General features: G+C 38.9%; 1 protein-coding gene across 9 annotated transcripts in view; it reads left to right on the top strand.

The window, feature by feature from the left end:
* Positions 1–25,738, top strand: part of ZNF536 (zinc finger protein 536) — a 597,265-nt gene that overhangs the window by 172,843 nt on the left and 398,684 nt on the right. For 8 of the 9 annotated variants that reach the window (XM_072632093.1, XM_072632095.1, XM_072632091.1 and 5 more), the window contains one exon: positions 12,209–12,286. The exons of the other annotated variant lie outside the window; for it this stretch is intronic. In XM_072632093.1, the coding sequence (XP_072488194.1) occupies positions 12,244–12,286 (43 nt within the window). In that variant the 5' untranslated portion in view covers positions 12,209–12,243. The remainder of the gene's footprint in view (positions 1–12,208; positions 12,287–25,738) is intronic. 9 annotated transcript variants of the gene reach the window in all.

The following is a 25,738-nucleotide window of genomic DNA, read 5'->3' as shown; positions in this document are numbered from 1 at the left end:
CAGAGAAAATGGCTTGGAAACCTGGTCTTCATGCTTTTTACCTACATTTAATTTCCCAGTGCCTCAGTTTCTTTGTTGGTAAAACAAAGGAGTGTGGACAAGAGGGTCCCTAAGGTCTCTTCTAACACTGAATCCTATGGACTTCCTTCAGGTGCTGGTTGGACCCGATGACCTCTGAGGGCACTGCAGAGCTTCCATGATTTCCAAATGAGGTTTTCTAGCTCTTTTCCCCATGCCCCAAACCTCCGTGTTGGTATTTCAGAGTTATGTGCTCTCGATCACACAAGTCATTTCACTGCTGCTTACATTTTCTCATTCATCAGATTGAAAACTAATTCCAAAAGAGAAGTGAAAAAAAAATGTTGACTTAATAGTTTATTTGATCCAGCTTTAGACCCTTCCTAGCTATGTGACCCTAGGCAAGTCACTTAACCTCTGTCTGCCTTTGTTTCCTCATCTTAAAAGAAGGGGGGGGGGGTGATGATAGGTTCTTCCTTCCAGCATTATTGTGAGGATCAAATGAGATAATATTTATAAAGGCAAATTTTGGGAATGAGCTATTATCATTTGAATATTTCGCTGAAGAAAGGATCCTTGCTTTGAGGTGCACATAGTATGGAGGCAATGGAATTGGGGCGGGGGTGGGCATGGAGATTGGTTTTTTGTTGCATTTATTTATAACCATCTCAGGAAGAGATTAAGTTATATTTATGTTCCTAAAATTCTGCATGGAAGAGACCCATCCATTATTCAGCTTATGGTTCAATTAATTTCAATTTAATAAATACTTATTGAGTCCTTATTGTGGGGAGAGTCCAAGACTGGTAGAGATACACGGGTAAGATAAAACTCACCCTGTAGGGACCTCATGGAGGTTATGGGTTAGTTAGGGCTCCTTAAAGAACCTTGATGGGGACCATGCTATTTTATTGGATACCATCCTTTTTCTTGGGTACCATAAAACACTGAGGAAGAAGGTAGATTTGTACCTTTTGTTCTAAGCCTCCATTCCTCATTCCTCCTTCCTCCTCCAAAGCCCAAACACATTTTCTATTTTCATGGAATTTTTCTTTTTGTTATATATCTGTGGTAGTGCTGGTTTTGCGGGCTGCCAGTAAATTTTAAAATTGTTCCACCGTTGCTTTGTGGCATGTTAATTAAAAAAAATAGATTATATACAAAATGCATGGTAGTTGAGAAACATTTTTCTTTTAAATTTACTTAAGAAATAAGGATCTGTGTATACATTTGGAGTTTGTTATATGTCACATTAGGACAAAAAAAGTGTTTACCCACTTGACTATCTCAGATGGTTTTTATTCAAAAGATAATGAACTAAAAATTTAGGGCTAAAACAAAGAATTCCCTACTTTAATTTGGAGATACCCCCCTCCCCCATTTCACTTAAATAAAAATAAGTGCCAATAGCTGAATGATAGCAACCACAATGCTGGCTTAATTGCATGATCTTTAGACATGGAACCAACTTGATAAGTCTGGGGGAGTAAGTGCTACTAATAATATTTGCCCCACATCTCTGCAAAGTAAGTCATACAAGTATTACTATCACCCTCAATTTACAGAAGAAGGAACTGAGACTCAGAGAATGGAAGCAGTTAGCCCATTATCCTACAACTAATGATTGTCCAAGTCAAGACTCAGATTCTGGCCTTCTCCCTCCAAGGCTGACATTCTTTCCACTCTCCCATGATGCATGGATTTAGTGAAAAGGAATTACTTGCCATTAGGGTTACATATATAGAGAAGTCGAGATCTACATTCTCCTCATGCCTGTAAAGTACAGAATAGGTTTCAAGAGTTCCATTTTTATAACTTTCTTCCTTTAATTAGGTCAAACCTTTCAAATTTTCTAGATTGTCTTTTTTTTTAAACTATGAAGGATTTTTCCTTTAATAGCTCAAAGGAGTTAGGAAACAGTATGGTCTAGCTGAAAGAACATTAGCTGTAGTATAAGAAGATCTGGGTTCATATCTTACAGCTGACACTTTACTGCCTTCATGACCTTGAACAAGTTGCTTAGCATTTGGGCTCTCCTCCTGACTCTTCACACTTTCTCTAACATGTCATAGTGGCCTTCTCACTCTAGAAATTCATTCTTGTCCTTGACCTTCCAACAAGGAAGAAAAAAATTCTGCCCTTGTCTCCTCTTCCTCTGATGGGTTGATATTTCCCAGAACCTCCATTTTCAGGTAAATGCCCTGGCCTGCCATGTCTTCATTCCTTCCCGGTCTCCATTCCTAACTTTGCAGACTTTCTCTGTCATTTCTCCCCACCCCACCTATGGCTTTCCCTTTCCCCCTTCCTTTTAGGTGTTATATTCTCTCATTAAAATATAAGTTCCATGAGAGCATGAGCTGTTTTTCTTTGTTTGCATTCCTATTCCCAGCATTTAGCATAGTGCCTGGGACATGGTATTCACTTAATAAATGCCTACTGACAGTCTTCCTGGGCCTCAGTTTTGTTATCTGTAAAATGAGCCAGTTGAATTAGCTGGCCTTGAGGGTCTTTTCCAGCTCTAGGCTCCTTTGGGAGAAAGAATTAGTGAAAAGCTTTGATTGGGTGTTGGAGCAAGATCACAATGCTGCACTTTACCTGGTAACTTTCAGAAATATCCCACAAAGCCAGAACATTAGGTAGTCCTTGTGTGGGCAGAATTTGAGGGTCAAGACATTTTAGTCAATGTATCATCTCTGAGTCATGAGAGGCATTGTGGTATAATGGAAAGTGAACTAGATTTGCACTTTAAAGTCCTAACTTGCCCACTTGCTAGCTATGTGTCCTTAAACAAATTTCTAAGTTATTTTAAGACCTACTTTCCTCAACTGAAAATTGGACATAATAATCATACCTTCATTTCCTATCTCCAAGGTATTGTGAGGAAAGTACTTTATATACCTTAAATGCTATATAAATGTGATCGGTTATTCTTATCCTCCCTACCTTGGAAAAATGAGGGCTAACACTTGTGTCACTGAATAACAACTGTCATTCTAGCAAAGTTGTATCAATCATTCAGCCTTGTCAATGGGGTAATTGTGGTTGGAATTTGCACTAAATCGGGTTTTAGGGTGGTGTATCCCTGTAGGAACTTGACTGATTTCCTACTCCTCCCAAGAAGTCGGGATAGAACAGGGATGGCCAAGTGATATATTTCAAGACCCATTCCTGAATCTAAGAAGTTAGAATTAACCTAAAAGAAATCTACCTATGGAGAAGTAAGGTTTTTTCAAATCTTATTTCCTTCTCTGTATATATTTTATCCTATTAGATCATAAGGATAGGGATTGATTGTTATTTTTCATCTTTGCATTTCCAGTGCTTAGTATGGTACTTTGAACATTGAAAAAACAAAGCAAAACAAAAAAACAGACTTGTGATTTCTTCAGCACAGGGAACTTCTGGTGAGTGAATTCTCTTTCTGATGCAGACAGGCAACAGCTCTTCAACTTCAAATCTTAGACAATTGCTTGGAGAATTGGGAGGTGAAATGATTTGACCAGGATGTATCAAAGGCTGGACCTAGACCCAGATGCTCCTGATTCTGAAACTAGTCCTATCTGAGGCTACTAGCTACCAGGTCAAGCTGCTTCTTACATGCTGCACACAGTAGACATTTTATAGATTCTTATTGAATGGAATCAAATGAATATGGCTCCTAGGTCGTAGAACCATTAGAAGGATTCTTGATTTGACACCAAGAAGGGAAGGAGGGATAATAATAGAGCTATTGATAGATCTGGTATGGGAATTAGCTCAACAGGCCAACAGGCTTTTATCTCTGTGCCTACTTACACAGGAGATATTGCCATTTGGTGGATTCCATACTGTAAAGGTGTAGGTGGACATCTTTCTTAGTCATATTTAATTTTTTATTATATATAAAAGTAGTTTTAACATTTGTTTTTTAAATTTTTAAGTTATAAATTCTTCCTTACCTCCAATCCCCTCCCCTTCCCTAAGATGGCAAGCAATTTAATATAGATTTACAAGTGCAGTCATGCAAAACATGTGGATACCTTTCCTAATTAAATAGGCTTTTATGGATTTTGGCTTCTTCAAAAACTGAGGACAAGGTTTTTGGGTAGCAGGATCACATTCATACCTATATTTGATATATACATATACATATATGGTATTGTATAGGTATACATAAAGTATCCCATGTATGTGTATACACGCATATGCCTATACAGATGCATACATACATATGCATGTACATATACAATACATATAAAACACATACACATACATGACAACGAAGTAGCTCAGTGGACAGAGTGCCAGGCCTGGAGTTAGGAAGACCTGAATTCAAGTCAGACCTCAGATGCTCACTGGCTTTGTGACTCTGGGAAAAATGACTTAGCCCTGTTTGCCTCAGTTCCTCATCTGTAAATTGATCTGGAGAAGGACATGGCAAACTGCTCCAGTATCTTTGCCAAGAAAACCCCAAATGAGATCACAAAGTATTGGAAATGACCGAGCAACCATTGGTCTATATCTATATGTTAGGCTCACAATTGGAATGCATGCTGTAGTTCACAGCAGGCATGAATGATTAGCAGATTCACCTGTTCTTCTGTTTATACTTGAAGTCCACAGGCCAAATTCGAGTTGTCTGCTTTTTTCTGATTCTGACTTTATGTCTCATACACATATTTTCATATGAAAGTGCTGAGTAAACTCAGGTACCTGGTATGAAGGACAAGACAATGAAATTTAATTTTATGGAATTCAAATATAGTTTCATTAGTTAAACAATGCTCAAGGTCTGAAATCAAGTCACAACCTGCTAGGTGAAAAGGTATTACTTTTCCTTGTCATGGATGCCAACCAACCAACCAACCAACTAACCAATCAATCAGCAAACATCTGTTCTGTTCTTATTCTGCACCAGGCATAGTCTTACCCTCTGAGGACACAAAGACAAAGATGAGATATTCTACCCTCAATGGGCTACATCCATCAGGAGAAACAGTCCTTGCATGTGTGTGTATGTGTGTGTGTGTGTGTGTGTGTATGTGTGTGTAATATATATTTTGTATATATAAAATATATACAAAAGGAATACAAGGTCAGGGGTAGTAGGTACTACTGGGGGGATAATTAGGAAAGGTATCATGTAGGAAATGGAAAGGCATCATGTAGGAGATGACACTTGAGCTGAGTTCTGAAGGAAGCTAAGAATTCCAGTTCCACTCCATTCCAATTCCATTGAGGTAGCTAGGTGGCTCAGTGGATAGAGAGCTGGACCTGAAGGTAGGAAGACCCAAGTTCAAATTTGGCCTCAGACACTAGCTGTGTGACCCTGGGCAAGTCACTTAACCCTGTTGCCTTAGTTTCCTCATCTGTAAAACAGGGCTGGAGAAGGAAGTGGTGAACCCCTCCAGTGTCTCTGCCAGGAAAACCCCAAATGGAGCCACAAAAAATTGGACATGACTGAAACAACTCAACAACAATAAAAGGATTCCAAGAGGCACAAATGAAGAAGAAATGTTTTCCAGTATGGGGAACAGCCTATGCAAAGGCATGGAGACAGGAAATGGTATATAACATGTGAGGAACAGCATGAAGACTTTGTTTGATCTTCAGCTGTGACATATGGTATACTGGAACGAATACTAGCCTTCGAATCACTACATCTGTTTTCAAATACTGGCTCTGATATTTACTAGCTGTGTGACCTTAGACAAGCATTTATTAAGTTCCTGCAATGCACCAGGCTCTGTGTTAAGGACTTTACATATGCTGTCTCCCTTGATCTTCACAACAACCCTACGGGGGGAAGTTCTATTATTATCCTCATTTTACAGCTGAGGAAAAGGTTAAGTGACTTAGTCAGGGTAACACAATTGAGAAATATCTAAGGATGGATTGGATTCAGCCCTCTATTCATCCACTGCTCTATCCACAGTCTCAGTGTCCTCATATATACAATGGAAGTGAATAATAATTGTGATACCTTCCTCATGGGGTAATAAAAATACTTTATAATTCTCAAAAATCGATTTCTTTTTCTTCTTCTCTCTACATATATGTACATGTATAGTCTTAATAACATATATTGTGTATATTTTCTAAATAGCATATATGTATATATTTCTCTCTGTTTCTCTATATCTGTATCTCTATATCTCACACTGACTCTACTATACATATGCAACTTTGATTATCTATGATGTTGTCACCGTGGCTACTACCTTCAGTGATGCAGATCACAACCTATGGATGACTTCTCACCCTGTGTGATTCTTTTCTGCACCCCTCTGTAAGTTCTACAGTGGGGATCCGTCCCCCCATGTGGAAGGCATTCCTTTATTCCTCTTGACATGGCATGGATGACAGTGAAGCACAGAGGCTGTATATTGCTTATTCCTCAATTGTCCTATACGATCAGTACTCTGTTTTCAGGTATACATCTTTTGAATGATATCTTTTAGGTCATTTCTGCACGTTTCTTCATTAGTAATTTGCTTCAGGGCATTCACTGAGCCTAAGCCATCCCTTTCTGTTGCCTTTTGTATGAACTGTGACTTTAATTTAGCTTTGGAAACTATGGTATTCCATGATTCACAGTCTAAAAAAATCTTAATGTTAAAAAGATGGGCTCTTAAAAAAATTCAGAGAGAATCTCAGGGTCACTAAAAACATATTACAACTTTTCAAATGTAACCCTCGCCATTGTTCTCCTCGTAGGCAGTTTTGGGTTCAGTTCACTGTCTATTTGTTGAGAGATATACCAATGACTAATCTATGTAATTGTACCTTGTTGTTCAATAGGCTTTCTCACAGCCATGAAATTCTTTTGAGCACTTATGTATTTCCTTTAGTAGTCTATGCACTATTTTGTGCTTAATTCAATCAATACAATGTCATCCGCAAATAAAAGTATCTGGGGAGTCTCACCAATTTTAAGGACTACCTCTTTAATTTGGACTTTTCACTGGACACCCTCCAAGACATTAGCAAATATCTTTGTCAAGCTTAAGTCTCCCTACTGTATGTCTCATTTGATATTTACAATCAGAGGGTCATCAAACCAAATTGCTTCTGTGCTGCATCTGTCAGAGACTTTTATAATTTCATAGTTTCACAAGACATACCTTTTTGGAGTCTTTAAGCGAGCATTTAGAGCTCCCAAACCAAATACTTTTGTATAGTCAGAAAACAATGAACACAATGGGATCTTGTATTTTCTACTGCTTTTGGTTGATTCTTCTAAACTGATCTTTTGGAGATTATCATTTCTACAAGCCTACCTGCTTCCTCCTTGAACTTCTATCAAGGATGCCTTCCATATGTACGTAGATTATTCTCACAAAGATTCTGTAGATGTGGGAAAGGAGACATGTCAGTAGATAGGAATATGTTCTTCCTTGTCTTTCTTCAGTCATGAGAAGGTCCATAGAGTTTTCTAAGCATCTTCTCCCTTTTCCAAATATCTAAAGAATCTAGCCCTTGATAGCCTAACAATTGTGTTGCCATCATAAAACATTGCCTCCTATATAATACTTGTTCTAGACCAACTATTTCCTCATCTCCATTTTCTTTAGTGCCATTTCTACTTCCTCATTTGGGCAGTTAGCTGGTGCAGTGGATAGAGCACCAGTGCAGGTGTCAGGAGGACCTGAGTTTAAATCTCACCTCAGACACTTGCCACTCAGTAGCTGTGTGACCTTGGGCAAGTCACTTAACCTCAATTGCCTCATCCCGGGTCATCTCCAGTCATTGTAATGAATATCTGGTTATTGGATTCAGATGGTTCAGGAGGAGAAGTGAGGCTAATGACCTGCACAGCCCTCCCTCACTCAAAACAAAAGTCAAGTGCAAGTCATGTCATTATTTCTCTGATGGCATAGTCTTCTTCAGAAATGAAGGACAAACACATTTCCTCATTTAGCATACCAAGGATTGTGAATTTAGAATGCCTCCACTGTCACTGATAAAGGAAAGAGTTTGTTATAAAATTCTTGATGAAGCTTTTCTCTTTTAGATCTATTTGTCGTCCATCTCCCAATTTCATCCTTAATAGCTTTAGAGATGATCTGGCTTAAATAGGTCTCTCAACAAGTTTTCTGTGAACTTTTTTCCCCTCCATTGCTTCTCACTGTATTATTCAGTGTCACTCTTCATAATCTTTTCCCACGTTCCTCCATAAGATTTTAGAATCAAGTCTATATTCTAAAGTTGTGTTGCTCCTGGTTGCCATATTTCTCTGCTTGTCAAGAACATGAAGTATTTGCTGGTTGAGATGGTTCCTATGTTTCTGGTTTCCTTGTTGTGGTGACTGATTTGTATCAAATACTCTCAGGAAAATGACTGTAGCTAATGCTGATCTCTGCTCTTTTTAAGAAACTGATTTTTCATTTTGGGACATCAACAACTAAATGGAGCAAGTTATTGTTGCCTTATTAGCATACCACTCCTTCTAATTTTTTTCTCATTTGGTATCGATTTTGACCTTTGCTCTAAAGAGTTGATGGTACAATTTTACACAGATAGTTCACTTGAAAATAACTTCTACATCAGTAACCATTCATTTCCTGTATTTTTGAATATAATCAATTTTCTTCCTTCCTCTCTTTCTCTTCTTCTTCCTCTTCCTCCTCCTGCTCCTCCTGCTCCTCCTGCTCCTCCTCCTCCTCCTCCTCCTCCTCCTCCTCTTCTTCTTCTTCTTCTTCTTCTTCTTCTTCTTCTTCTTCTTCTTCTTCTTCTTCTTCTTCTCCTTCTCTTTTTTTTGGGCAAATTTGGAGTTTGTCATTTTCGGGGCTTCTTGACAATGTTCTTGAAATATTTGTGCTAGATAGGGCTGAAGCTTCTGCATACTGTATGTCTTTGGCCATTTTCATTTATTGCTCCTGAATTATATTTTTTAACACTTTTTCCATTCTCCTCCTCCTAATACTCACCTTTCTATGGATATTATTGAATATTAAGGAATATATCATTTTGATTTCAAATTGTTTGTAGAGTTTCTCTACTTCTTTTCTACAACAGATGTTGGAGCATAGGCTGCAATTATCTTCACGGTGGTCTTTTTGCAAATAATTATCATGAATACTGCAATATGAGATGACCACGAAATGTTTCTTGTTGTCTTTGGATACATGATAAAACCAATTCTGCCAACTCCTTTATTTGCCTCTCCAATGAGAACCTGTAAGCCATCCTTCGACTTAACTGTAACTTCCTTTTGGTTTTCTGGTTTCATTTATAGTCAAAATTATTGATATGATTAATTTCCAGCAGTGGCATGTCTATTCAGTCACTGTTCAAGAAGAATATTACATTTAGAATAATAACAGTTAAATTAATATTAGTAGACAATTAAAAACTAAACCAAACAAAATAAAACTTCTTACCTCTTAAAAGCCTCAGCCTACCGTTCTACCACTCTATGACCATGACTGCAGAAATAGAGGGACATTCTGCATAAGACCATGGGCCATTTTGAATTTTTTGGGGGCCAAAGAATTGATTACCAAAATGCAACCTAAAAGTGATGGCTTTCCATAATTAGCAAGAATGGTCTTTTTGTGGGGGTTGGGCAAGACATACTCTATTGTTGGAATCTTAATTAAAGTCTTTCCAATGTTGTAAAACATCCCAAGAGTTTGTGATCTCCTGCCATAGTCTTTGAAAATCCATGGTCATCTTCACACCATGATTAGGTATCAGAGTAGGATTTTATGAAGAATATGCACACATATTTATATGCATGTATATATACACACATGTATATGTGTGTTTTGCTATGTAAACATAAAATTTAAGTGGAATTTAGAGCTAGAGGAGAGCTTAGATGACTGTTAGTCCAACTTTTTAGAGAACAGCCAACAGATCTAGAGAGATGGACTTCATCTTGCCTTTTAGGAGCTATAGACAAAGATCATCTCTGTTCAAATACTAATATTTCATTTGCCATCCTTCCTCAGGCCACTTCTAAGAATTGTTAGCTTCCTTCAATAATCAGCTCCAGCACTACCTCCTACATGAAGCATTTTCTGCTCCCCTCAGATGCCAGTGCCACCTGAGATTAAGTTTTATTCATTTTTTATGCATTTACTCATCTGTGTACATGCTGTTATTGACCAGTATAGTATGAGCTCCACAAAGGCAGAGACTATATTGGTGTTTTTGTCTTTGTATCTCTAGCACTCAGTATAATACCTGGATCTGGGTAGGCATTAATAAATACTGATTGAATTGAATGGAAATATTTGATTACTCTTCTAGGTATTTGGGACAGATCTCTCTCTTAACACTGAATTAAGTAATTTAGTGCTAATTAAATATCACTTGAATAGGGGCAGGGGCTGTGCCTGAGATTTCTGATCTAGGGAAGCCTCTGGATGAGGGAACTTCTACCTATGCAAGTTGGTATGTCTCTGCAACATCTAGTTTTAGTAATTTACACAAAGCACTGAGAGGTTAAGTGATTTTCTCAGGGTTTCACTGAACATGTCAGAGGTGGAACTCAAACCTATATCTTCTTTGTTCCAAGGCTAACTAGCCATTATACCATGTTGCCTCTCAAATTGTTTGATTATCTTTTATTTTTAAAAGAGAGTTAATTGATATCTTTTGTTTTCATATTTCCTACACTTTCCCCCTGTACCCTTATCTTTTCCTTTGCAGGAGAATAATCCTTTATAACAAAGGTTATTTTTTTTTTAAGAGGAAGAAAATAAAATAAAATCATTAATTGATTGATCTCTTTTTGGGGATCAAGCTTGCTCCTTATAATTCTGCAACCTTTAGTTTTGCTTATTTTTTAGCTTGTTGTTTTCTCCACTTATGTCATTATAGTCATTGTACTTTTTGTTTTCTTGACTATTCTTATTTCACTTTACTTCAGCTCCTTTCATTGTTTCCTTGATTCTCTTTATTCATTGTGTCCATCAATTCTTAGAGCACAGTACTATTCATGTACCACAATTTGTTTAGGCAATGCTCAATTGATTGGGCATCTACTTTGTCTCTAGTTCTTTGCTACCACGAAAAGTGCAGTTATGGGTATTTTGGTGTACTCGGAAACTTTATTTTTGTCCATGGTCTCCATGAGTTATATGCTAAGCAGTGGAATCTCTTTCAGAGTATTAGCATTTTAATCATTTGATGTGCATAATTCCAAATTGTTTTCCAGAATGTATATACTGGTTAACAGCTCCACCAACAATACATCAGTGTGATTTTACAAATATATTCATTTATCTTCAAAAGGAATACCATTTAGCTGAATGGATCTTAAATGAACCCTCCACTAAAATAAGATACTTCGACTTTAGTATCTCCTTATGCAATTTAAGTTTCTGTGTCCTAAGGATAAGCATAGGTTTCCCATTATTTGGAGAGGTGCTAAACCTCTGATTTCATTGGTGTAGGGAGTTCCTGGACTAGAAAACTCCCACTATCAATGGAAACTAGCCCTTTCTCTGCAAAATATAGGCTTAGAGAGTTGTTTGGGTCATTGGAAGGTTATGTGACTTGCCTAAAGTTATACTGCCAGTATATCAGAAGCAGGACTTCAATCCAAGTTTTCCTGGCTCTGAGGGCCATTCTCTTTTACGATGCCATGTTGCTTCTTTCCTCATTGGGACAAATTCTAATAGATGACACTCTTTACTGTAGTGGTGCTCTTTCCATCTGGCTTGATAATCAATCAATGATCAATCAATTCTTATTAAGCACTTACTATGTGTCAGACACTGTGCTAATCCCTGGGGATACAAAAAGAGGCAAACTACAGTCCCCTCAGGGAACTTCCAATTTAATGGGGTAATAGAAAAAAAAATTAAAACATTAGCCTTCCAGTCAGAGGACTCAAGTCCCCAAGACCCATGGCTCTACCACTTATAAGATTGTGTGCCTGGTCTGGGTCACTTCTTGTCATGGATCTTCAATTTTCTCATCAAAATTCAAAATTCAAAAAATCAAAATTAGATAATCTCTAAAATGCTTTACTGTTGGCCACCCTTTGATGCTGTTTTTCCCCTACTTTTGGTAGGAATAAACTCTCTTATTCAATGCAAACTCTTCTTTATCTACTTGATCTAGTGACTTCCTCACTTTTTTGCATGCAAAGTCTGGGGTCTATGGATTGGGGTGGTGAAGCCTGAACCTGTGACCATTCAGGGCCCCCTCTTGTCTCATGGACTCAGGCTTGCGTATATCTTTCATACTCCCCTAGGCAACAGTCATCAGAATGAGGCAGACAACACTTTAATGTATCCAGGAAGAGTCACAGGTTACCCAGTTTGGAGGGAAGGTAAGTTGTGGTCGTCATGATTTTTTTTCTCAATACATCCCCATGTTGTGATTTGGGAAGGGGAACCAAATATGGAGGTCTCTGAGGACTCTGAAGCCACTATGTAAGGAAATACATCACACCACAGTCATCAGGCCTCAGGAAGATACATTCTTAGAAGCCAGCTTGTCTGCATTCCACCTATAATTAGCATCTGAAATTTCTAAATGAACTGCCTAATCAAGTAAATTTAGAAAACTTATTGTGAAGTGTTACCAAATCCTCTCACTCCAACTGTCCATGCACACATGTACGCTACCTTGCCTGGCTTGCTGCTTATGCATTATGTCTGGCAGCTACGAAGACATCCCATTTATATGATCTATAATGAGTTTATTAGCGTCTCACTGCCTTGTTGCTATTAAGTTTTATCAGTTTTAGCTTCAAGAGCACAAGGTTAAATTTTCAATAGAGTTTTCGTAAAGTTTAAGTGAGATAAAGATTGTTAAAAAATGTGTTCAAATAATGGAACGCTGTAGTTAGTGGGGAAACCTTTCTTCCTTGTCTTCTGTAGGGTTTGGACCTATTATTTAGAATTGTAAGGCTTCTCTTATTTTCAAAATGGCAGCAAAGGAATTACATTTTATTTTATTTTTGCAAACTAATAAAATGGTGGCATTAAATGTTAGGAATCGACCAAAAACTATCAAATTTAGTCCATCCCATCTGCTTGGTATGTGCAGTTGTGGCACTCGGAGACGAGACGCTGATATCAGGAGGCTGCTATCACTGTCCTAGTATGTGCCTGTGAGTAACCGTTGCTTTGACCTGGAAAATAAGGATGGAGAAGGGCAGAGGTGGAGGGAGGACTCCAGTAAATTACATGGGATGAGTTACGATATTATTTTCTCTCTGTACCCTAAGATAAGCAGGTCCTCCCTGACAATATGTGTGCCCATAATAGAATATTATTTACCTGTATCTCTTCTGTAGTTCTTGAGCAATTTTTAGGAGGAAACCAATTCAGGAGTTTCTTCAGTGGATGCGATCAGAATAAAGTGGGCCACTTTTAGTTTAAGAAAAAAAAAAAGCCCACAACAACCAGTAATAGGCTGAGTTGCTATTATAGAAAGTTTATTATTATTGGTATATAAGCTAGCTGGGGGCTTAAACACAGAGCAGCTGGGTAATTTAGCTAGCTCCTGGATCCAATTAAAAAAATCTATGTTGTGTCCACAGTAGGGGAATGGTCATAGCTGAGAAAGTACTATATATTAGATTGTAACACACCTGTGGCATGCTCTCGGTTATAAGCAGTTTGGGATGTAGGGCGCACTAAATCCTCTCATTACTGCCTTACATAAGACAGACACTTGAAGCTGTTTCACATTTATCTGAGATTACCAGTTAAACTCGTTAAAAAGCAGCTATGGCTTGTTCCCTCAATTGGATGTTGGGAAGATTTGAGCGTACTTCAGCATTCACAACAGCGTGGCTTTGATTACGGAAACGATCAACTTTTTTAGGGGGAACCTTCTCTAACTTAATTTACGACTTTCGCAGAACGGACCTAATGCTGGGGCATTACGTATTTCTGTAACTATTGTACCTGGTGTCAATAAAGGCACATTTAGAAAAATCTGAAATAAAACTCCAGGGTGTTTTTGTTCTTTGGGGAAGGAATGCACCATAAACATTTTGGGTTTGAGCCAAGAGCTTTGGCTGATAGTGATTGCAAATTACTGTAGTATGTATGGATAGATTGCTGGTGGAACACTATTTGAGGAAACCTGTATTTTATAGAATGTCACTTCAGTGCATAATCCAGACAGAAAAAAATAATTTAGGCACCAGACACTATTCTCTTGGAGGAGGAATATGCAGCTTTTTTTTTTTCCCTTTTCAAAAAAGCTCTGAATGTGGTTTGTTATTTAATCATTATTGCATCAATCATCAGTATCAATACTTAACAGGAACATGATAATGTAGCCAGTAGGTGAAACAGCTATTAAAAAGTGTAAAAAAATGATTAATAGGATTGGGAGGGGTATTAATGTTCTCCAATTATTTAATAGCAAGTACTTATTTTTTGTATGTGTTTATTTTTAATAATAAACTGTAATATTAGTTTGCAAAAATGTAATTGCTTCTTAATTTTGAATCTCAGTTTCTTTGTGCTGGGTACAAAGGTAGTGCATTTCTGTACTTATTGTTTGCAGCACTCTGGGTAAAAAAATCACGTTCATTTCAAGAAGCTGTTATGGTATTGATTCTGGTAAAGACTTCCATTAACTGACCAATCTAAATCTCATAAGTGATGTCAGGATAGTTATGCATTTGCTTGGTTCAAGAATTCAGCCATTATGTTAGAATGCAGGCAGTGTCTGAATATGGCTGTTAAATTATTTCTAAATACCGAACCAGAAACAGTATAACAGTCCTGCAGTTTGAGACTGACACAAAAGTGACAATCTGCCACCTCTTTGTTTTTTAAATATTAACGTTGTATTGGGATAGTATTTTTGGAGGAAAAACCTGTGGCACGAGAGGATAAGTGACATAAACAAAGGCAGCTGGGCTTCATGGAATAATGGAACAATAAGGCCCTTACAGCCGTTCTCATCACTCCAGTATGTTAATTAGCATTCTGTTGTGGCCGCAACACTGAAAACATGTAATCTGTATTGGTGTACTGTACAGCTGTGAACACACATTCTTTTTTGTTACTCCCTAGAGTTAGCCTTGCCATTGGCATATGCGTTTGGGCCAAAAGTCAAACCATCACCACTAAAATAGCATGCTATAGGAGCAAAATGTACTTTGTCTTTTTTTCGATCCCCCCCTCCCCCTCAACCCCCCCACCCCCATGCCACATGCTAACCAGTGATGTAATCTAGGATCCCAGCATCGGCCTCATTTCACTTTTATTTTTAATTTTAATTTTTTGCAGGAGGGTATTTGGAGGGGGCAGGGATGTCAGAAACAAGAATGCTTTAAGAGGGAGGACTCCTCTAAAGAGTCAATTTACAGAAATCAATTTTTCCCTTTTGCATTATTTGTCCAAATGCTCACCCCCCTCCCCACCCCATCCCACTCCCACCCCCCTTTCTAAAAGTATAGATTCTTCCTTGAATGACATGGCATCAAAATTCGATTCTTGTTTTCCTGAAGAAAACTAATTCATAAAATCAAGACTTGGAGAAAATAGGACCCTGGGGGAAACACTATTAGTATGCCTTTATAGAACATTTTATATCTGGCAACAGGCTTTGCAAATTCTTTGTAGTAATTTTTCTTCATAATAACTGTGGGAAGAAGACCATATTCTTCCCATTTTGTTGATGAGGGTACTGAGGCAGGGGAGGTGTTGTCAGGGCAGATGTTCTTAACAGACCTCAGGCTGTGGATTTCTGTTTCCTTTCTAATTCTTGGACCCCATTTACCACCTAGATAGGAAACTAAATAGACCTCATAGGCATATCCCTGAAAAAGGCTAAAGGGAAACACTGGTAGACAAAAGCAAAGTTTTAAAGAGGCCTTTTGGAAGGGCAGGATGTCCCCCATTAGAACACTGCCTCCCACGCTAGAACATAAAGGGTTGTTTCATTCTTTGTACAGGGTAAGCTACTTGGTAGCTTAAAATGGCATGAAGACTTTTGGGACACCTGGTATTTCTATCCCTAGTGCCTATCCCGGTACCTGGAACATAATAGGCACTTAATAAAGGCTTGTCAGTTGATTTCTGATAAATATAAACAAATTTTTGCTGGCAGTACTAACTTCTGTATCTGGGAAAAGAACTTCTAAATACCTTATCTTTCCATCCCTACGGTCTTGCCTGAGGCTTAATCAGATGACTTGGTTTCTAGTTACCATCTTCAGGAATTTGGCCCCTAATTTTCCTTCCTTCCTTCCTTCCTTCCTTCCTTCCTTCCTTCCTTCCTTCCTTCCTTCCTTCCTTCCTTCCTTCCTTCCTTCCTTCCTTCCTTCCTTCCTTCCTTCCTTCCTCCTTCCCTTCCTCCCTTCCTCCCTTCCTCTCTTCCTCTCTTCCTTCCCCAGCTTAGGAGGAAAGAGGGAGACCGCTCTGGAAAAGTCACTAATCTTGAAAAAATACAGCATTGTTATAAGAGTCAGGCTGACTATCCAAGACCTAGTTGAGATTTTGCTTGATTGACATTGAGTTATATGATGAAAATGATTTTACTGAGAATTTCTCTGCCCTCTCAGTGTGGGTTTTTTTTTTTAGTTCTGTTCTCTCTCTCTCTCTCTCTCTCTCTCTCTCTCTCTCTCTCTCTCTCTCTCTCTCTCCTCCCTCCTTCTCTCCCTCTCTTCCTCTCTCTCCCTCATGCCCCCCCACATATGCAGATATGTATATGTACCCTCAAAACATATTTGTAAAAAGCTAGATTTCTCAATGAAAAAAATTCATGTTCCCCAACTTTTAGTTTTCAGTTCAGATGGAGGATATCTGGTTGTTAAAACTTTTCCCCGAGCTTCAGAATTTTTTTTTTTTTGTAATCTTTTGGGGGCAGATCTGACTGTTCCAAAAGAGATTAAAAAAAAAAAATTGGCTCCAAAGTAACTTTCAGAAGGTTTGGGCAAAGCTCCTCTTTGTCCATCTCCGGAAGATGAGAATGAACACAGAGCTCAGATTTCTCCTCTAATCTACTTCAAACTTGATATTGAAAAATTACCCCCGCCGCACAAAGAAAATACAGCATCTAAGTCACTGCACTGATCAAATTTGGTTCTGCTTTTTGACTGTGGAAGAATCAAATTGTTTGGCGATTTGAGGATGTGAGCCAGTGGTCACTGGGGAACAGACTAGGTTAAAGGTTAAAAGCCCTAGCTGTTTTATCTGCTGCTTTTGGGGATGTTTTCTGTTTGTTTGATTTTGATTTTTACTCCAGCAGAATATATTCTTTTGAAAGACACATGCCCGATTTCCCAACTTTCATACTTGCCTTCAGAGCACGCACTCACAAGGTGGACTCTTCTGGGAGCCCCAAGAATGTGAAACCCCTCAGTCCCTCGTGTTTCCCTTTAAATAGCATGCACAGGCAGATCTGTGGGAGTGCCCTTCCCCTAGCCTTCCCTGCTTCCAGAAATCCTCCCCAAATAGTTAATGGCTCTTTAAATATTGAAATTTCCAAAAAAGAAAATAAGATAAGAGGCATCCTGTCAAATAAAGAGATAAGAACAAAAAAAAAATGTTAGTATCTCTCAGAATTTGTCTTCATAGTGGTAAAAGTATATAATTAATAGAAGAATTTTAGCTCCAGATGTGGCTATACTATAATAGAGCCTTATAAATGCTACAGAAAGAAAAATTACTTGGAACGAATGAAAACCAAATGAAGAGCACACCTGGGTTTGACAAAGATTGCATTTACTGACTGCTGCGCTATCACATTACAGAGAAAGACCAAGTCTTTGGGAGCAGCTGTAGAGAAAAGCCCCAGCAAATCTGCATGCAAATAGCAGCACATTGTTAACTTAATCAGATGCCGAGGAAAAGATGTGCCAGACCATGAGGATGATCCATAAACAAGGAGAGAGTCCAGAGAGATTGTGAGGGCCAGGCAGATTAGAAAGGTGTACCATCAGCGGGCTGTCCTTGGGTCACAGGCAGCCCTTTCAGACTGCCTGAAGGTTACTGTCACACCAGCTAACTTATCAGAATGTTTGTTAGACCTCGTTGGAGTAAATTTGTCAAATAAGCCTTGATTTGCTCTTGGAGCAGATATAAATGACGGGTATATTCTTCAAGAGGATGGAAACGTTGCCTCTCTCTCTCTCTTTTTTTAATGGTGATATAGGTCTGGGCATTATTTCGTCCAACTCCATAACTCCAATTAAATAATATTACTGTTTAAATATCCGGGTGTAGCAAGATAAGAAATATTACGGTGGAGTGCATCAAGAAGCCCATTTTCCATACAAAGAGTGGCTCTCTATAGATTGAAGTGCAGGGTATAAATCGTACCTTAAGAAGTTGAAGACACCTGTTATTTATATTACGTATTAATATTAATGGGGGTGTATATTTAAAATCTCCTCCATCTTGGAGTCTACCATCATAAAAAATAAAAAAGTAATACTATTTAATCACCCACAGCTTAATAGTGCCTTAGTTGTTTACTGCCACTGCACTAATTGCTGTGTACTAATGTGTTTTCGTGTGATATCCAGTAGTGCTAAAAGAACAGAGATCCATAACCAATTAAATATAGTGTTTTTATGTTAAAAATATATCTGTTGTAGGCTAGGAAGCAAACAGAAGTATTCTTTAGAAAGAAGAGCTTTTGGCGTCAGCCTCGCTGCCTAGCCATAGGTGTTTGCGTTGCATCTTTTGCAGAAAGACAAAGGGGGTAATTTTTTTGGCGAGAAAACAAACCCAAGGAAAACACAACAAACTGAGTGTCATGTAAAAGAAAAGCTGCCTTTCTTTTTCTCTTCCTATAATATAAGGGAGCCCTTGCCTGGGGTTGGTGGAAAGGAAATTTTCTTTTTTGGGGGGGGAGACGTAACCAAAAAGTGAGGGGGGGATCCCATAACAACAATAAGACACACAGGAAGACACCCCCCCCCCCCCCCAATAATTTAGCAGGCGCCAGCCATGTGGAGAGAGTGGAGGCAGCAGCCAGAACAGAGGGGAGAGAGAAGCAGCTGGGAGGGAGCAAGCGGAGGCTGGGGGCCTGGGCTCTTTGGGAGGAGGACAGGTTCGGGCTTCTAGATGAAGGAGCTACCCCATTCATATACTGTAGCCTCCCCTGCCAGAGGGTTAATTGAGTGGCATTGTTGTTGGCTCCAGAAGGAACCAACTGTCTGAGATAGGGCCCTGCAGTGGTGACTGTCAGAGTGAGGAAGGTGAGGAGAAACTGGACATAATAGCATTAATAATAATTACCAAAGACGGTAAGAGTAACAAAGGAATGCATAACGAATACACCGATGTCTTGTTTTTTTATTGCAAAATTAATATTCATAAATGATATCCCAGTCATTCAGCTTGCAGCCAGCATAACAAAACCCAAAATGCAGCCCTGTGACACAGGCGAGGGGGCAGACATTTCTTTCCATAGGTTGGGGCCGGGGAAATGTTTCCAACAGACTCCAGCTGAGGCTGGGCCTGAGCCTGCCTTCCTTGGGCCTTCCCCTCATCAGCCTCCATCCACAGTCCTACAGAGCCAGAGCAGTGCTTCACCTTAAAGGGGGGGCTGGGGGGAGGATAATGAGATCAATTAGATCCTCAGTCATTGAACTCGAGACAGCTGTTTGTGCATAATAATCATCATTAGACATGGGTGAATATGGGACACTCCACTCACCAGGTTACCTGTACTCCTTCTTCCACACACACACATACACGTATAGCAACGTACCCAAACACTAAAGAGCCCACCCTCACTAGGCTTAACCCTTTCATAGGCTGTGTTTGAATGAACACATTCCTCTTTTCTGAAGCCTTATTCAGGGATGCCTGTCCTCAAAGTGGCATGTCTGGGAGTGACAGCAGAAGAGACAACATCGGTGTGTGTGTGCATGCACGCGCGTGTGTGTGTGTGTGCATGTGTGTGTGCGTGTGCGTGTGTGTCTGGGGCTCGGAGGTGGCACAGTGAGTTAATAAATCAAAATATTCGACTTCTCCAAAGTAGCCCACCTGGTGGTTCTCTCCTTCAGAAGTTTCAGCACCTGCTATGCCCATTGCTAACCAGCACCTTTCTTTAAAAACTGCCTTTGCTTTTCCCAGGCTTTTATGTCTTCATCTTCCAGGTTGACTCACTTGGTTTCCTCTGATGAAAAATATCACATCCCTCCTCTGATTCTAACCTTGCCAACTCTCCTGCCTGTGTATTTGCTGACTGGTAATGATAGATCCCTGTGTCTTTCTCTTTAAGCCACCTTTATTATTGTAGCCTCTGTGAACTTATTTCCATCAGCCCAGAGCATACTTAACTTTAGAGGCGATCTGATTTGGAGTTACTTTTTGATTCCCTGGTCATTTGGCTTCTTCCACTTAGCCACCTAATATTCCCCAACCTTTTTAACCAGCACTTTTAGCACAAGGAATTATCTCTGTCCTGGTTTGGTAGCCAGTTAGATCATTCATTCTTTTTTAACTTTGTCATGATGTGACTTATGCTCTTCTGTCAACCTTTTTTGGTTCAAATTTCGGTTGGGTTATGGGTTAGCTGCATGCTGCTCAGGTCAGTCTGTTTCTGATTCTTTCTCTATCTCTGTCAGTCTCATGATGTGAGTCGTAGATAATTGCTAGTTGGAAGATTCCTCCACAGGACTGTAGGTCCATTAGAATAGATCCCCAAAATCCAACAGGTTAACTCACCCAGGATGAGTTGGGGAGAGAGAGAAGAGAGAAAAGTACCTTCACTCTTATGGGAAAATTGAGAATGTTTATCTAAGGATCATCGAGTTAGAGCTGGGAGGACCTCTCAGAGACCCTCTAATCTACCCCATTCATTTTACAGATTAAAAAAAAAAAAAAACTTGAGACTCAGGGAGATGAAAGGATTTGGTCATTTCATGAGTTGGCCAAGGTCACTCAGACAATGAGAAGTAGAGCCATATGCTTATGTTGGCATTAAATGAAATATTTATAAGAATAACTAAAGTTTGTACAATAGTTTGAGATCTATAAAGTGCTTTGAATACATTATCTTGTTTGTTCCTCACAATAACTCCGGGAAGTAAGAGCTACAGATATTGTTATCCCCATTTTACAGAAGAAGAAACAGAGGTTGCAAGAGGTTAAGGGGATCAGAAGACCTCAGTTCAAATCTCAGCTCTGATACCTGCTACCTGTGTGACCTTGGGCAATTAACTTACACTCTGGGCCTCCATTTTCTCATCTGTAAAATAAAAAGTGATTGACCAAATGATTTCTGAACTCCATTCGAGCTCTAACTATGATCCTATGCATGACTTTCTCAGTGTCATATAGTTAGTAAGTGTGAGAGGGAGGATTTGAACAAAGATCTCTTGACTCCAAGCCTAGTAGTCAGTTGTCTAGATCTTAGAGTTGCAGAGGGTACAGCTATAGCCTGATGCCTCATTCTTATACCTGGATTGTGGTGACTAAACAAGGAATTCCAGTTCAAGTTGTAAATGGCAACCTTCTCTTTGCCTTAATTATCCATTTACATCTTTTAATTAGTGTAAAGAGAGGTGGATGAGGAGACAAGATACCCAGTTTCTAGTCCCTTCTCTAGCTACAGAATGAAGATGGAACCAATCATCCTTTGGATCTCCGTTTTCAAATATATCCAATGGGACCTGTCTGTATAACTCATGGAGATGTTATAAGGATCAAATTTATTCATTTATTTCATCACAAACACTTATTAAATATCTACAGTATGCAGATCATGGTAGTGAGCTGTGGGAGAGTTATAATACTTAGGTGAGACTCAGTTTCTGCTCTACTGAAGCTTAGAGTTTAACAAGGGGAAAAGACTAACATAAATAATTATAATACTAAAGAGTAACTGATAAATACCTTAGAGAGAGGGCCTGAAAAATATACTGTGGGAAATTGGATAAGGATGTATGTGAAACTCTTCCAAGCATGAGTCATCATGGGGTGGTGGTGAACCTAGGTTCTAGAAGTCTTTTCCAGTGGTACATGCATTGATAGGAGGCTATTGGATTGGAAAGGCCCACTATGGGCCTATTGAGGGTCTTTCATCCAAAGACCAGACCAGGGAAATTGGAAGAGACTCCTCTCCACAGTGATGATAGTGCAAGAAGGTTTCAGTCATATGGTCATGTAGACCATTTAATTAAGAAACAGAAGGGATAGAATCTTTACTGGTAGAAAGTATGGTATCACTAGTGAGACTTTATATCCTTAAAATTTTGAAATAAATATACCACTGACACATAAGGCATTATTAACCTTCTAATTCCATCTTCTCTGGTCTACATTTCTTGAACTCCTTCTCACTGAGATAGTTTGAGTATAGCCTTTGAAACAGGGGCACAGACTTGTGAAAATTTAGAGGTCCCTTTTCGACCTAGACTTCTGAGATTTAGTTATTTAATATTACAGATATAGAACTTGTACCTAACTTCATCCTTTTTATAGAGAAAGAAACAGAGACCTAAAAGAGTTGAGATACTTGTCCTAGGTTAATAAGTGATCTAGTCAGCATTCAAACCCAGGTCCTCTGAACCCAAATCTGCTTCTCCTTCCATTACTCCATGCTTCTCAAATAAAATTTGTTTACCATTTCTTTATACTTCTGTCCCCTCCTACTCCTCCCTAGCCTTTGTCCCCTGGTTCTCAGTAGACAAACCTAAGAAAATTTCCCAAATGTATTAGAGATATGAAAGAACAAAATAAATGAAACCCTCTCCTAATTTAGGAATCCTCTCTACAATACTCCTAATAGCTCATCATTCATTGATTCATTCAAAAAGCCTTTATTAAATATGCTCCATCCTCTATTTGAACACTCCTGCTTATAGGGAGCCTATGACCTAGTAACAGGAATGTTGGGTTTTGGAAATCTTTTGGAAGGCTTTAGTTATTAGGTTATTTTTTTACATTACACCAAAACCTACCTCTCAAAAATTTACCCAGTTTTCCTAGTTCTGCTTTTTCCATTGGCTAAACAGAATAAATCTGATCCCACTTCTATGTGAGAGCCATTTAGTTATTTGAAAATGCAGTGGGGAGTGGCAGATTAAGAGAAGAGAATAGTTTCAGCTTAATTTCAACCTAATCAATGGTTTCAGCCTAAATCTAAAAAATAAAGTTGGATTTTTGCACAAAACATTTAAAATAAATGACTCAAGTAACATAAATTTTATGATATCCCAAATCATTAATACAGATCATACATACATACATAGACACAGACATACACATGTGTATGTATATATATTTTTAAAAACTAGACATGTCTTTAATCTGTAAATTGTATGAACCTTGAATATAAAATCCTTTGGCATCATATGTTCCAATTCTTGATCTCTTTGCCTCAGTTTCCTCATCTGTAAAATGAGGACATTGAACATGATATCCTCTAAAGTCCTTTTCAACTTTAAATCTATGACCTTGAAATGAGAAAAGGAAGAGACTCAGACAATGTTCAGGTTTCCACCTTTCTCTACCAACTACGTGTCAGTCATTGTCATTTATTAAAGGCCTGCTGTGGGAGGAACCCAAAATGAGATACTTTGGGGATAGCGCAAAGTCAGGGCAAGAGAGAGCATGCCAAGCAGCTGGGACACTTCTGCATCATGTCACTTGTTTGATTTGTCTCCTTAACAAGATGGCGTTGACCTCAAGGTCAGAGCTGATACCTTCTCTTACTCATTTCCCCCTACAGTATGTAGAATAGGGCTAGACACATAATAGGTTTCAGGAAGAGATGATGATTAACTGATTCTTAAGGAGTTTGCAGTCAGTGTAGATGGTGGTGATGGTGACAGAGGAATGGGACAGATGCCGGGACGTATCTCAGTAGGCTTAGATGGCTCAGTTCAGATGTCACTTCCCACAAGCCTTTGCTACTGCTCCCCACATGCCTTTTGTGTTTATTTTGTATATACATATCGATATATTCTTACATATGGACATTTCTACTAGTATATGATGAGTTCCTTGAGGATAGGGACTGTTTCATTTTTGTCTTTGTTATCTCCTGTGTTCAACAAAAAACTTCACCCATAGTAGGCACTCAATAAATGTTTGTTGCTTGCTTGCTTGGTAAAGAATACCCACACAGAAAGATCTATGTGTGAGTGCTTGATGTTTTGGGAGATGGAAGGATGAAGAGTGAGAAGCTTTATTAGGTGACCTGGAGCCAATGGAAGGGGTCCTTGGAACACAGGGAAAATTTCAGTGGATTTTGAAGAGGGGAAGGCCTTGGAGATTTGGGTATTTTAGAAAAGAGAAATATTATAAAGTCTCAAAGGAGGGAGAATATAGAGTATGTGTTGTTATTGTTCAGTGGTTTTTCAGTCACATCTGACTCTTCGTGACCCCATTTGCTTGGCAAATATACCATTCTCCTCCATCTTACTTTATATATGTGGAAACTGAGGCAAACAGGGTTAAGTGACTTGTTCAGGGTCACACAGCTAGTAAGTATCTGAGGCTGGATTTGAATTCAGGTCTTCCTGACTCTAGCCTTGGCACTCTATCCACCATACCATCTCAATGTCCCATAGAGTATATATAAGGGACATCCAATTGGTGTGTGTGTGTGTGTGTGTGTGTGTGTGTGTGTGTGTGTATGTGTGTGTGCTAGAAAACCTGGACTAGTGTGTCATGGGAGATGAAGGAAGTTAGTAAAAGGGGTATTTTGATTTAATTCAGAAATCTGAAAGCATTTATGGAATGTTTGCAATGTGTTCAGCACTGAACTAGGTAGTTGGGAGATGCTAATGGGGACCTGACACAAAAGAAGTGAGAGCACAGACTCTTTCCTATCAGGGTCCTTAAAGAAGATACCAATATAAAACAAATTTACACAGAGCTCATGTGTTATATGAAGATTATTTCCCAACAAATATGAAATTGTGTACCCTCAAACAATCACTTGTTCTTTCTTATGATAAGGAATTTTACCTTTAATGAGCAAGCCCTGGGTTCCACTAATTACTAGTACAGAAATTCACAGTTTAATCAGAACTGTAAGTAGGGTGGGACAACAAGAGTTTTGTCTTAGGGTGCTAAATTTAGAGGGTGCTGATTTGTAGGATTTCTTGGGGGATTTCTAAGGTTTTCCACCATATCTCAGCTGCCTTTTCATATTTGGAAGTTCCCTCATATCCTATAAAGTTCTTACCTTGGAACATTCCTTTTCCTCTGCAGCCCCTCTTCTCTCATTGGCCAGTTTCTTCTGAAATTACCATTTTGAGGAAATGTTCAGACCAACTATCCCTTCATTGTTTTCATTCTGACTCTCTAGACTTAACTACCATAACCCTACACTGGTATCATCATCTCCCTTCAACCCCCTCACCCCTGTTTTCATCTCCCTCTTATGTGTTGACTTCCCTCATTAGAATGTAAGCTTTTTGAGGGCAAGGACTGTCTTTCATTTTGCTTTTATTTATATCCTCTTTGCTTACTTAGCACAGTGCCTGGCATACAGCAAGCACCTAATAAATGCTTGTTGACTTGTTAACGATAGAAACACTAGACCTTTACACTGAATTGCCAAAATGAATTGAAAGATTGTTGCTGTGTTTGTCCTTCATTTTTGAAGAGGACAAGACATCAGGGAGATGATGACATGACTTGCACTTGACTTTGATTTGAGTGAGGGAGGGCTATGCAAGGTCACCAGCCTCACTTTCTTCTCCTGAGCTATCTGGGTCCAGTGGTCAGATATTCATCAAGATGACTGGAGATGACCCAGGATGCCATGGAGACCCTGGCCCTTTTAGGCTAAGGCCTTTTCAGGTTCTCACTTTGAGTGAGGTAACACCCATTCAATA

The sequence above is a fragment of the Notamacropus eugenii genome, chromosome 1 (genome assembly GCF_028372415.1).
Source record: "Notamacropus eugenii isolate mMacEug1 chromosome 1, mMacEug1.pri_v2, whole genome shotgun sequence".
Classification (NCBI taxonomy): Eukaryota; Metazoa; Chordata; class Mammalia; order Diprotodontia; family Macropodidae; genus Notamacropus; species Notamacropus eugenii.
The sequence above is the reverse complement of the archived record's forward strand: the minus strand, read 5'-3'. Positions and strand labels throughout refer to the sequence as shown.